Raw genomic sequence first — 12435 nt, forward strand, 5'->3', positions numbered from 1 at the left:
AAACCCCCCCCCCCCCCCAGGAACATTCGTCTTCGAATGACACCATAAACCTTTTTAGGGAAAAAAAATTTAAGACTAGACGCCCAACAACAAAAAATATCAAAATGAGTCATAGTTCATTGGAGGTATTATCAACTCCTTTCAACATATAATCATAACATCAAAACATAGGAACTTAATGCAAAACTCATAATGTACAAACTCTCATCATTTCGGATCATATAAGGAGAAGTACCTTCTCAAATTCAAAATAAGCTTAACATGAACATTAAAGAGATGACACGCAAATTTTCTCTCAAAACTACATCAAACATGTTTAAAGCAACTCTCTTGAAGAAGATATATTTTCACAACACATAGGAGTGCAAGTCAACATGAGAAGCATAATGCATGAAAACTCAAATACAACTACACATGAATTTTCACAATAACATGCACATACAAGGAAATCATAACAAGTTCATCAATACACATGACTCTCAGTTTTCTTATACTAATGAAGAGAAACTACTTACCTCAACCTTGGCTAGGAGTAAGAGAAAAGAGATGAGGATAATGGGATTTCATGTCGGTCTCGGCCTCCCATGTAGCACCCTCTACTAGGTAATTCCTCCATCGAACTTTAACAGAGGCCACCTCTTTATTCCTCAATTTCTTCACTTGATGATCTAAGATCTCATCTGAAACCTCGTCATGAGAAAGGTTCTCTCACCCCTAAACCTTCCAAAGGGAAAATAGACACCAAGTCACCCATACACTTCTTGATTATAGAAACACGAAACACCGGGTGAACCGGGGCCAATTCATTTGGCAATTTCAACTCATAAGCAACTTACCCGATTCGCTTCAAAATTTCGTTAGGGCACACATATCGGGTGCTAAGTTTCTCCTTCTTAACAAATCTCATTACCCTTTCATTGGTGAAATCTTAAAGTAGACCCAATCACCTACCCCAAACTCAAGGTCCCTTCTTCTATTATCGGCATATGACATTTGCTAACTTTTAGACGTTTTCAACCTATCCCTTGTAAGTTGAACTTCCTCCACGACCTCATAAACTACTTCGGGACCTATCAGAGAAAACTCACCTACCTTAAAACACTCAACCGGAGACCTACATTTTGTTCCATGGAGAGCCTTAAATAGAGTCATGGTAATACTTGAGTGGTAGAAATTATTATACGCAAACTCAATCAATGGTAGATGGTCATCACAATTAGCCTTGAAGTCAATGACACACGACCTCAATATATCCTCTAGGGTTCGGATGGTTCGTTCCGCGAAACCATCCCTCTGTGGATTAAATGCGGTACTAAGTTTCACATTGGTACCAAATCCACTTTGGAATTCCTTCAAAAAATTAGAAGTAAATTGAGAACCCCAATCTGAAATGGTAGACAAGGGATCTCCATGCGTTCTCACTATCTCCTTAAGATAAAATTAGCATAATATTCTTCTTAATATGTAGCCTTGACGGGAATAACATGGGCTGATTTGGTCATTCTATCAATGATAACCCAAATCGAATCATGTTGCCTTCGCGTATGAGGCAAACACACAAAAAAATTCATATTCACATCTTCCCACTTCAAAGTGGGTATAGATATATCTTGAGACAAACCTCCCACTCTTTGATGTTCGGCCTTGACTTGTTGGCAATTAGGACATTGGGCCACAAAGTCCTCTATATCCCTCTTCATTCCTTTCCACCAATATATCTATCGTAGATCACAATACATTTAGGTGGCATCCGGATGAATGGAATATCGGGAACCATGAGCCTCTTAAAAATTTACTACCTTGAGCCATCTATATCCGGAACACACAATCTATATTGGTACCTGAGTACCCCATCCTATCCTTGGGAGAAAGACTCATTATATTTACTATGAACCGATTCATTCAACTCCATCAATAGAGGATCAAGATGTTGCCTAGATTTCACCTCAACCACTAAAGAAGACTCGAAAATATGATGAACCATGAAACCCTCTTTTGCATAGTATTCTAGTCGAATACCCAACTGGGCCAACCTATGTACCTCTTTTACTAACTCCTTCTTATCATAAACAACATGAGTCACACTACCCATAGACGTTCGACTCAAAGCATCTGCAACCACGTTAGCTTCTCTAGGGTGGTAGAAGACACTCAGATCATAGTCTTTTACAAGTTCTAACCATTTTCTTTGACGTAAGTTCAAATCTATTTGAGTGAACATATGTTGGAGATTCTTGTGATCGGTGAAGACATCTACATGGACCCCATAAAGGCAATTTCTCAAACTTTTCAAAGCGAGCACTATGGCCTCTAGTTAAAGGTCATGAGTTGGGTAGTTCTTCTCATGCACCTTGAGTTTCGTAGAGGCATATGCAATCACCTTACCATGTTGCATGAGGACATGACCCAAACCTACTCGAGAAGCGTTATAATACACCACAAACCCTTTGGTACCCTCCGGTGAGGTCAATATTGGAGTGGAGGTAAGCTTATCTTTTAATTATCAAATACCATTTTCACAAGATTCCGACCACTCAAACTTAACTTTCTTTTGGGTTAAGGTTGTCAAAGGATAAGTAATAGATGAAAAGCCATCTACAAATCTCCTATAATACCTGGATAAACCCAAAAAGTTTCAAATGTTAGTGGGACTTAGGGGTCTAGACCAATTGTTAATTACTTCCATTTTCTTCAAATCGACCTCTATACCCTCTCTTGAAACAATGTGGCCAAGAAAAGTAACGTATCTCATCCAAAATTCACATTTACTAAACTTAGCAAAAAAATTTTATCCTTGAGGACTTGCAAAACTATCGTCAAATGGTTAATATGATCATTCTCACTCTTAGAGTATATCAAGATGTCTTCAATAAAGATAATCACAAACAAATAAATATAACCTCTAAAAACTCAATTCATAAGGTCCATGAAAGTCATCGGGCAATTTGTTAGACCAAAGGATATGACTAGGAACTCACATTGATCATATCTTGTTCGAAACTCCATTTTTGAAATATCAAGTCAATTTTCGAAAAGTTACTCGCTCTTTGGACTTGGTAAAATGAATTGTAAATCATATGGAGTGGATACTTATTCTTTATAGTTACTTTATTCAATTGCCGATAATCAATTCACATACGAAGATACCCATCTTTAATTTTCACAAATAGCACAAGAGCACACCATGAAGAAATTCTAGGTTTAATAAAACCTTTATCTAACAAATATTTTAGTTGAGACTTCAATTCATTAAACTCAACGGGGGCCATCCGGTAAGGAGGGATTGAAATAGATTGAGTATCCGACAATAAATTGATGCCAGAATCTATTTCCCGCTCAGGAGGAATTCCAGGTAAGTCATCGGGAAAGACTTCTGGAAAGTCCTTCACCCCGGGGACTGACTCTAATTGAGGAGTCTCGGATTCAAGATCCTTGACTCTTACAATATGATAGAGACATCCTTAGAAATCAACTTACAAGATTTAAGACATGAAATAATTCGATCTTTTGGGGTTAAGTTCCCCCATCCATTCTAAAAGGTGTTCATTAGGAAACTGAAACTTTACTACTCGAGTTCTACAATTAATGGAAGCAAAACAAGCATATAACCAATCCATCCCCAAAATGACATCAAAGTACAACATCTCATGTTTTACCAAATCAACCAATGTGACTCTATTGGACAATGAAATGGGACAACCCCTATAGACTCTTCTAGAAACCACGAAATCACTCACCGGGTAGAAATCGAAAAGGGTTCATCTAAGACATCAGGAAGCATATAAAATTTCATAGCCATTAAAGGAGTTACAAAAGAAAAAGTGCCACCGCGATCCAACAATGCATAAACATTAATTGAAAATACTTGCAACATGCCAGTATCAACATCGGGAGAGCTCTCTTGATTGCCTCGGGATTGGAGAGCATATAAGTGATTCTTCTTAGGAGCATCGAAATTCATGCCAATTGCTTGTTTTTGAGAATTTTCCTTTCCTTGAGCCTTTAACATTAGGAAGTCCCTCTTCATGAGGCTACTCTTACTACAACTATAGCAATTACTCGTTCCAACTAGACACTTGCGTTCATTTTTTTCTACTACACTTAGCACAAATAGGCTTCTCAACATAAGAACCACCACTTTTTCCCTCTCTAGTCTAGGGGGTAGACACATTACCTTTGTTGACCCTTGGAGTTTTACGAGGACCTTTGTTGGAAAACCTCTTTTTTAACCTTGTCTTATCTTGAACTCAAACCTAGCCTTGGAAGAATTTCCATCTTCGGCCCTTGTCCTCTTCAACTCCCTAGCAACTTGCTTAAGCTTTTGCTCCTCAATTTTTTTAGCATGAACCATAAGACGAGAAATGTACATGCTAGGAATTAACATAGCCTAATCACATACTTTAACCAGAAGGTCGAATTTCCCCATAACAAATTTGTTCATCTTACCCTTAGAATCTGCCACCATAGTAGGAGCATGTTTGGACAATTGAGTGAACTTGAGGCTATACACCTTCACGGTTATACCCCATTGATGAAGATTGATAAATTCTTGCATTATCCCTTAACTCCAAGGGAGAAAACCTATCAAGGAAATCTGTCTTGAATGATTTCCCACTAACCGAACCTTCTATAATAGGCCACTCCCCCTTCCATTGTTCGTATCATACTTTAGCAACATCTTTGAGTTTATAGGCCGCTAGTTTCGCCTTTTTTGAGAAGGCATACCATAACATCTACCACCTTGAACACTTCATCAATGACCTTTGCGGTTCCTCTTCCACTTTGGAACCAAAGAAAGTAAGGGGATTCATCCTTGTGAAATCCCTAATCCTAGAAGTGGTAGTGCTAGCATTGGGGTTCACTTGCACCCTTGTTTCCCTAGACCCTTGAGTTTCCAACACTTGAGTCAAACTATTAACAGATTTCCTTATCTCAACATTAAACATAGCCCCTTCTTCAATAGGAACTTGAGGTTTTAAGGAGCTTGAGGGGGAACTGCCTCATTCACATTCTCCTCATTGGACCTCCTAGAATTGGTCCTTCTTGTATTCATTACCTATAAGCACACGAGAAGGATTAAAAGAAAGGACTAGATACTATTAGGAGTCTTAGGCACGACTAATGACTAACAAGAGAGTGAAAGTTCCTTAGCATCTCGTAGAATATCATTCATAAGAGTGGCGCGCTTCACACCCATGAACAAGACTTTATTTGATATGGTATTTTGTGACATCAATCCTACATTTTTTCCAACCTTATGCTCTAATACTAAGTTTTCAACAACCCAAGAGCACCCCCTAATCGTTACGGCGTATTCGACCACAAAGAGGTCATATACAAGCCCTTAGCATGTATCATAGAATAAAAATGCGGAAAAATTTAAAACTTTTACTTTGAATATTCAACATCACTTCATATAAGGAAATTAGAATCTAACTTTGTCACAACATACCATCTAGACATAGAATAATAGAAATTCGGGACTTAGACCTTACAACAATAAGAAGTTTAGAAATAGGAAAGTACAATAACATCTTCCAACACAACCAAAGAACTAAAAACTCGAACATAGGGTCTTATTCTCGGACTTGAACACTCACCAACTTAGAGAAACAAGTCCAAGTATCTTGAGAAGTGACCTTGAATCCTTAACGGTCCTAACCTATATTGTTTGGAAAATGGAAAGAAAATATGGGTTAGTAAAACACACGTACTAAGTATAGCTACTATGCAAAAAAACCATCACTACATGAATAAAGGAACTTTTTATTCAAAACATGTTTTTTATCAAGTAAACCCAATATGCACATAAAGTATGTATCATAAGCAAACCCAACATAATATCATCCCAACATGTAACCAAAGCAACACTTGTGCAATGCAAAGAATAGAATCTCATAACGCTATCCAAAGCTAAGTATCACATAAAACAACCCACATCATACATACTTTCATAATATAATACCTCATCATAACTTGTCATATTCATAATGATCATACATAGCTTACCAGACATAAGTCATAATCAACGTACTCTTAAGAGAACACTACCACAACCATATCTTAGGATCCCACAAGTGCAATGTGTAAGAAAAGTGCCATACCCTTCCTTTCACTAATGTAGAGACCTTTAAGAAAGCCCTAGTGAGAGTTCATACATTTCATTCATTCATTTAATTTTACATTAGGAAAAGGTTGTAGTAACTGACATAGACCTGATAGTTACGTGGAATCCGATGTACTACTCTCACACCAAAAAGAGAGGGTTAACGCCTGCCTAAGGTGTAACCTTCCATACATAGCTATCTAGGTGATTCCATTAAGGTAAAGTTCTAAGTGGGAACATAAGGGAAAAGGAGATTTTTAGTAGAGACCCTAAATTGATAAACGTGGGGGTTTTAATCTCATGAGACAACACATATCTTGGGAATTTGGACTTACTAATGTGAGGAAACCCATGTGAGGAGGCGTATTTTCTAAAGTCAGACCACCAACTCATTTATATGCCCTTTCGGTGCTAAGCACGTATTTCCTTTAGTAATCATATTTAGTCATCACATTAGTTCCTATTACCCTTTACTTGACTCTTATGTAAACATCTTATCATAATAGCTCATAGGTGTTCATAAGTGAGAATTGTCGTTTCACTTTAGAAATGCTAGCAAGTGAGTAAACCTTTTACTTTAATATTTCATTATAATCATGAGAACTACCTTTCAATCATATATTAGTCATACCATAACATACATACATACTTCATAGCTAATTCAGGGGCATAGGGTAAAAGTTGAGGGAACCTTTTTATTAACACCATAATAACATATTAACTATATCATCATTACTATCTAAGTAATTTATATTTCATAGTTGAGTTCAACGAAGAACCATCATTCATACCTTCTTGACCTTCACGGTATACTTCAATCTACCAAACAATGCATAACCAATACATAATACAAGGTTATTCATGATTAATAACATAACTAACTTCAATATAAATAATTTATATATTCATCATCTTCAACTAATTCACCATATCGAATCCAAGATTTATGAAATTGGGAAAATAGATGGGTCCAAGGAATTTGAAGTCAATGAAAACAATTACACTTAATTATACACCTAAACAACCATAATTAATCATAATTTATCATAATAGATTCATAATTTCATTTTTTTGAAGAAGACCTATGCGTAGAGAAAAACCCTAGATTTTGGGGAATTTTGAGAACATCTTTGGAGGGACCTCTTGGGGAAAGGGATCCCAAGAGTAAAATAAATCATACCTCACTGGAGACTTATCCAAGAAAAAGATATCAAAACTTGGAGAATTGATCCTCTTCTTTGAGATTCAATGTTCTTCAATGGAGTGTTTGGGTAGAGAGAGAATTTAGAGAAAAGGGAGAGCATCTATCTTTTTAATATCTAATTGGGCGTTTGTGTTTTTTGATTTGGAAATAGATGTAAAATAACTAAAAACTATTTATATTAACCCCTCCCCACCCCCCGAAAAAACCGAAAACACCCCTACGCTAGTTGGACTTTAAAATAAAAGTCTAACTTGACTTTCATTGACGCAGTCCAAAATTCATAGCCAGCGCGCGACGCAGAGAAGTTCACAAAAATACTTCCCAAAATCTGCACACTTGCATACGCTGAACATGATGTATGGTCGACTGGTAGTACGATAAAGTAATGATCGGATCATGCCTCTGTATTTTGTTTCGTCGATGTTCTTACCTTCTTCATCTTTATCAAGAGAGCAAGTAGAGCTCATGGGAGTGCCTAAAGACTTTGAGTTTTCCATTATGAACTTTTGAATTAGTTCTATGCACTGTTTTGTTTGACCTAAAAAAGTCCCTTTCTCAGATTGATTACTTTGTAGTCCAAGAATAAAGGTTAATTCACCCATCATACTCATTTAAATTCACTTTGCAAAGCTCGGAGAATTACTTGCATAGAGAAATATTAGCACTTCAAAAAATAATATCATCAACATAGATTTGAATAATGAGATATTCAAGAAGATCTTTTAATGAAAAGAGTAGTGTCAATTTTTCCCCGAGTAAAATTATGATTTATTAAAAATTGCTTTGATGATCATACCATGCACGTGGCATTTTTTTTAGACCATACAGAGGTTTTGAAAGTTTAAAAACATGATGGGAAAATTTGAATTTTCAAAACCTGGAGGCTGCTTAACATAAACTTCTTCCTCGATAAAACTATTTAAGAACGAACTTTTTAACATCCATTTGCAATAATTTGAAACCTTTGTGGGAAGAAAAAGGTAAAAGTAAGTGAATGGATTCTAACCTTGCAACAGGAGCAAAATTTTCATCATAGTCGACTCCTTCTTGTTGTGAATAACCTTGAGCCACCAGTCTAGCTTTTTTTCTAATTATGTCTCTAGATTCATTCAGTTTGTTCCTATAGACCCATTTGGCTCCAATGACAGACTTATTTCTTTTCTAGGAACTAGGGCCAAAACCTGATTTTTGTCAAATTGATCTGGATCTTCCTTCAAAGGTTTGACCCAATGTTCATCTGTGAGGGCATCATTTACCTTGTTTGGTTCCAACTAGGAGATGAGTGCAACATGTGTCTCATTTCTTATGGAGGATCGAGTCTTTATGCCTTCATTTGGATTTCTGATGATGATTTTTTTGGATAATTTTATTCGATTCCCCATTCATTTGGAACTGTTTTAATAATAGGGTCAGCAAATGATTCTTCAGCACTCTACTTCTCAAAACTGTTTGTCTCCTTATGAGTTAACGTAGGAAGTTGATCACTTTTCTCATCATCAATGCTAATTCTTATCTCAACAAATTTTTTAGAATCATCAGAAACAACATGAATGGATTCTTCAATATGTAAAGTTCGATTGTTAAAAATTCTATACGATCTACTAGAATTTGAATAACCGAGAAATACACCTTCATCACTTTGAGTAACATTTGAGTAACATAGTTGACTGATGCTCAGCAGGTTGTATTTGAGACCTGTTACTAGATAAACATTAGTGATATAGTAGGAATCATTAAAAGTGATTGTACCAATTCCGATAATAGTTCCTTTGGAGTTGTCTCCAAAACAAATATTTCCTCCTCTATATTCAGCAACAGATTTTAACAAAATCTTATCTCCTGTCATATGATTTGAACACCCGCTGTGTAGATACCATTTTCCTATTTTTTTCATGCGGCGTTCCTACAAAATAAAATTATTATCTTCTTTTAGGTAACTCAAATTTTTTCAGGCCTTTTAATGTTAGAGCATTCTTGATTGACTTTTGGTTGCTAGATAAAATTGGAAGTAACATTATTTCAAAACATGCAATTGTATGACAAATGTCCAACCTTTACACAGTAGTGACCGTGTTTGAGATTAGCTTCTTCAAATATGGGATTATTGTTGTTAGTTTTTTAGTCCGTTGACTTGTAGAACTGATTACAACTAACATAATTTCCATATGAAGAGACTTTGCCACTAGAGATATTATAGAAGTGAGTTTAATAGGATTTGATTTATTTCGAACATATTCAAGAGTAGCTTTTAACTCGTGAATTTCCTCTCAAATCAAATCTAATTCAACTTCACTAGCTTCCAACTTTATTTCTAAATTTCTTTTGTCATTTTGATGATTCTTGAAATCAGTTCGAATTCTGTTTAAGTCTGTTACAGAACGATCAAGTAAGTTTCTCAAGTCATTACAATTTTTACATACCTTAATGCTTGATTCCTCCATTTCCATGAAGCATATGTTTTCAATTTCTTCCTCTTCATTTTCCGAGTTATGTTCGTCATCCAAATGCTTAGAGCTTTATTCTTGTGGTTTCCCCTGGAGTAGCTCTTCTTGGCTTCTGGACATTCACTTGCTATATGTCAATACTTTCCGCATTCAAAGCATTTTCCATCATTTCTTGGCTGATCAGTAATATATTTACCTCTCTCAAAGTTTATTCCCATTCTTTTATTTCTGGATCTTTTGAAGGATTCCATGGCTGATCTTGTGATCAAAGCAATCTCATCCTCTGCTAGTTCAGCTTCTCCTTTGTCTTCTTGACTTGCTTTGAATGCTACAATTTTCTTTTTGTTATATTCTTGACTCATTTTATTAAGGTGAGTTTTTATCAAAAGCAATTAACTCTACTCTTACTTAACCATAGGTTAGAGAACTTAAATCAATGCTTTCATGTGCAACTACCTTAGCATGCAATTTTGGTAGTAGACTTCGAAGAACTCTACATATGTGTTCTATGGGAGGATATGTTTTTCCTGAAGCTTTCAGTTCTCCAATGATTTCGCTTGGTCGAGCAAACATGTTTTCAATTGTTTCTCCTTCCTTCATTGAGAAGAGTTCATATTCATATACTAGCAGGCTGATGATTGTTTCTTTGACATTGTCGGTTCCCTCATAAATAACTTTCAATTTATCCCACATTTCTTTGTCAATATCACAACAAGAGATCTTTTCGTATTTTTGTCCATTGATTGCATTATATAGGACATTTTTATCTTTGGAGTTTCTTTGAATGACCTCCATTTCCTCATCAATGTAGTTCTCCAGACTTAGTGCAGCAGTAGACTGACTTCCATCAGAATGTGTTATAATTGGAATATCACCAAGCTTGATAACTCTCCAAACCTTTTCATCATAGGATTTCATAAAGATCTCCATTCTTACTTTCCAATGAAAAAAATGTTCTCAATTAAAGTATGGGGGCCTGGTTTGAGATGTTCCTTCTTTATATTTTGCGCCCATGATTTGTTGTGCCATAATCTTTTTTCTCACATGTTTTTAGATAGTTCTTTGTGAGACGAGGCTCTGATACCAATTGAAAGCGCAAGAGGGGGGGGGGTGAGTTGCCAATTTTTCTATTTTTCTTTGTGAGTAGTTGACTTAGAAACTACCTCAGTCGACTACAGTTTTCTAACAAGTATAAAAGGAAATAAATACTTCGGAAAGTAAACTTGACATGAGAATTGTATACTAGTTCAGATCCAATGTAGATCTTACACGCAGTCCCCTTGGGTTACTAGGGTGTTTTTTTTCAAGACTAAGTAACTTTTGATATGAGTATAGAGTTTTGATTGTGACTTCATAGTTTACACTCAAGCTTCATTTCTCTATTTTGTTTTGATATAATGTCTCACCAACAATGTTTCTCTCTTCTCTCTTTTTTGTTTACACAGTAGAACTAAAGTAATACAATGCTTATCGAAAGTAGAATAGGGAGCGTTTGAGATGATTCAGACTAGGTTGTATGTTTTGTTAATTGATGGATGGAGCATATTTATAGTTTTGAGGCTTGAATTTTTTCTGTGAAGAGGTAGCAACCCAAGAGATTTGATCCTTGGAAAAAAAGCATGGAATTCTTCGAATAGCACTATTTTTTGTAACAAAATTTTCGAATAGTGCTATTTATAGGACATAATATTAACGAAAATTAAGTTCATATATGAAAAGATATGAACAAATAGGATAGTAATTGACACATTCATTATTGTATGATAATAATAAAAAGGAAAATAGGGAAAAAATGTCAAAAAAAATGAGAAAAAGAATATAAATAGGGTCCTTGGCCAAAGAGAGTTGTGCTGCATCACTTTTCTTTTATCTAGCATTATATTATATATTTATATAGATATAGAAATAGATATAGATTCAATCCAATTCATTTGCTTTCCATATTCAAGCTCCCTAAGACTATTATAAAATAGAATGAAGTAATACTTTTTGTTGGGTCTTAATGATGGCAAGAAGAAACATGTTGGGATAAAACTTGCTCCCCAAAAGATGAAGGTATTATTAGATTCAATAGAATTCATGACATCTTTGATATTAAAATTATGTGCATTCTGGGAATTGATGACAATCAACAATATATTAACCAAGTTCATAAAGGCTAAACAATGATAACTCTTTAGACGGGGCATTTTGGCCCCTAGGGAGAGAGTCTTTTAAGTTTACCCAAAGAATTATTTTAACTAGCAAGACTTGGAATATGTTGAAACTTGCTAGCAATGTTATGCAGTCAATCCAAAGAATTATTTTGAACTCTCCTTGGCAAGCCTGATCTTTAGATGAGAAATTTAGCTAGTGTGATCTTCTCAAGTGAAAGACAACCTCCTTTAAACATGTATTTTTAGCGGCATAATTAGTACTCTTTGTATGTGTGCCTAAATCCTATAACCACATTGGATCCACTGACAATTAACTCTTGCCCCTTGGTGCGTGGAGAATGATTTAAATACAAGTGTACAAAAAATGATACACTTACAAATTAGTGTTTTGTTTGTATAATTTGTTTATATCTGGTATGTACACAGGTTTACATAGCCTCCTTCTCAATAGGCATGGGGGCAGGTCCTTGGCTCATTATGAGTGAGGTAAAGGTACATGCATGAATTATTTGACATATATATATA

General features: G+C 35.5%; 1 protein-coding gene across 1 annotated transcript in view; it reads left to right on the plus strand.

Annotated features, from left to right (window-relative positions):
• LOC107001566 (sugar transporter ERD6-like 8) overlaps nucleotides 1-12435 on the plus strand; it is a 91039-nt gene that overhangs the window by 77446 nt on the left and 1158 nt on the right. The window contains exon 16 of the mRNA XM_015199558.2: nucleotides 12337-12396. Within this exon, the coding sequence (XP_015055044.1) occupies nucleotides 12337-12396 (60 nt within the window). The remainder of the gene's footprint in view (nucleotides 1-12336; nucleotides 12397-12435) is intronic.

This window comes from Solanum pennellii, chromosome 10 (assembly GCF_001406875.1).
Source record: "Solanum pennellii chromosome 10, SPENNV200".
Classification (NCBI taxonomy): domain Eukaryota; kingdom Viridiplantae; phylum Streptophyta; class Magnoliopsida; order Solanales; family Solanaceae; genus Solanum; species Solanum pennellii.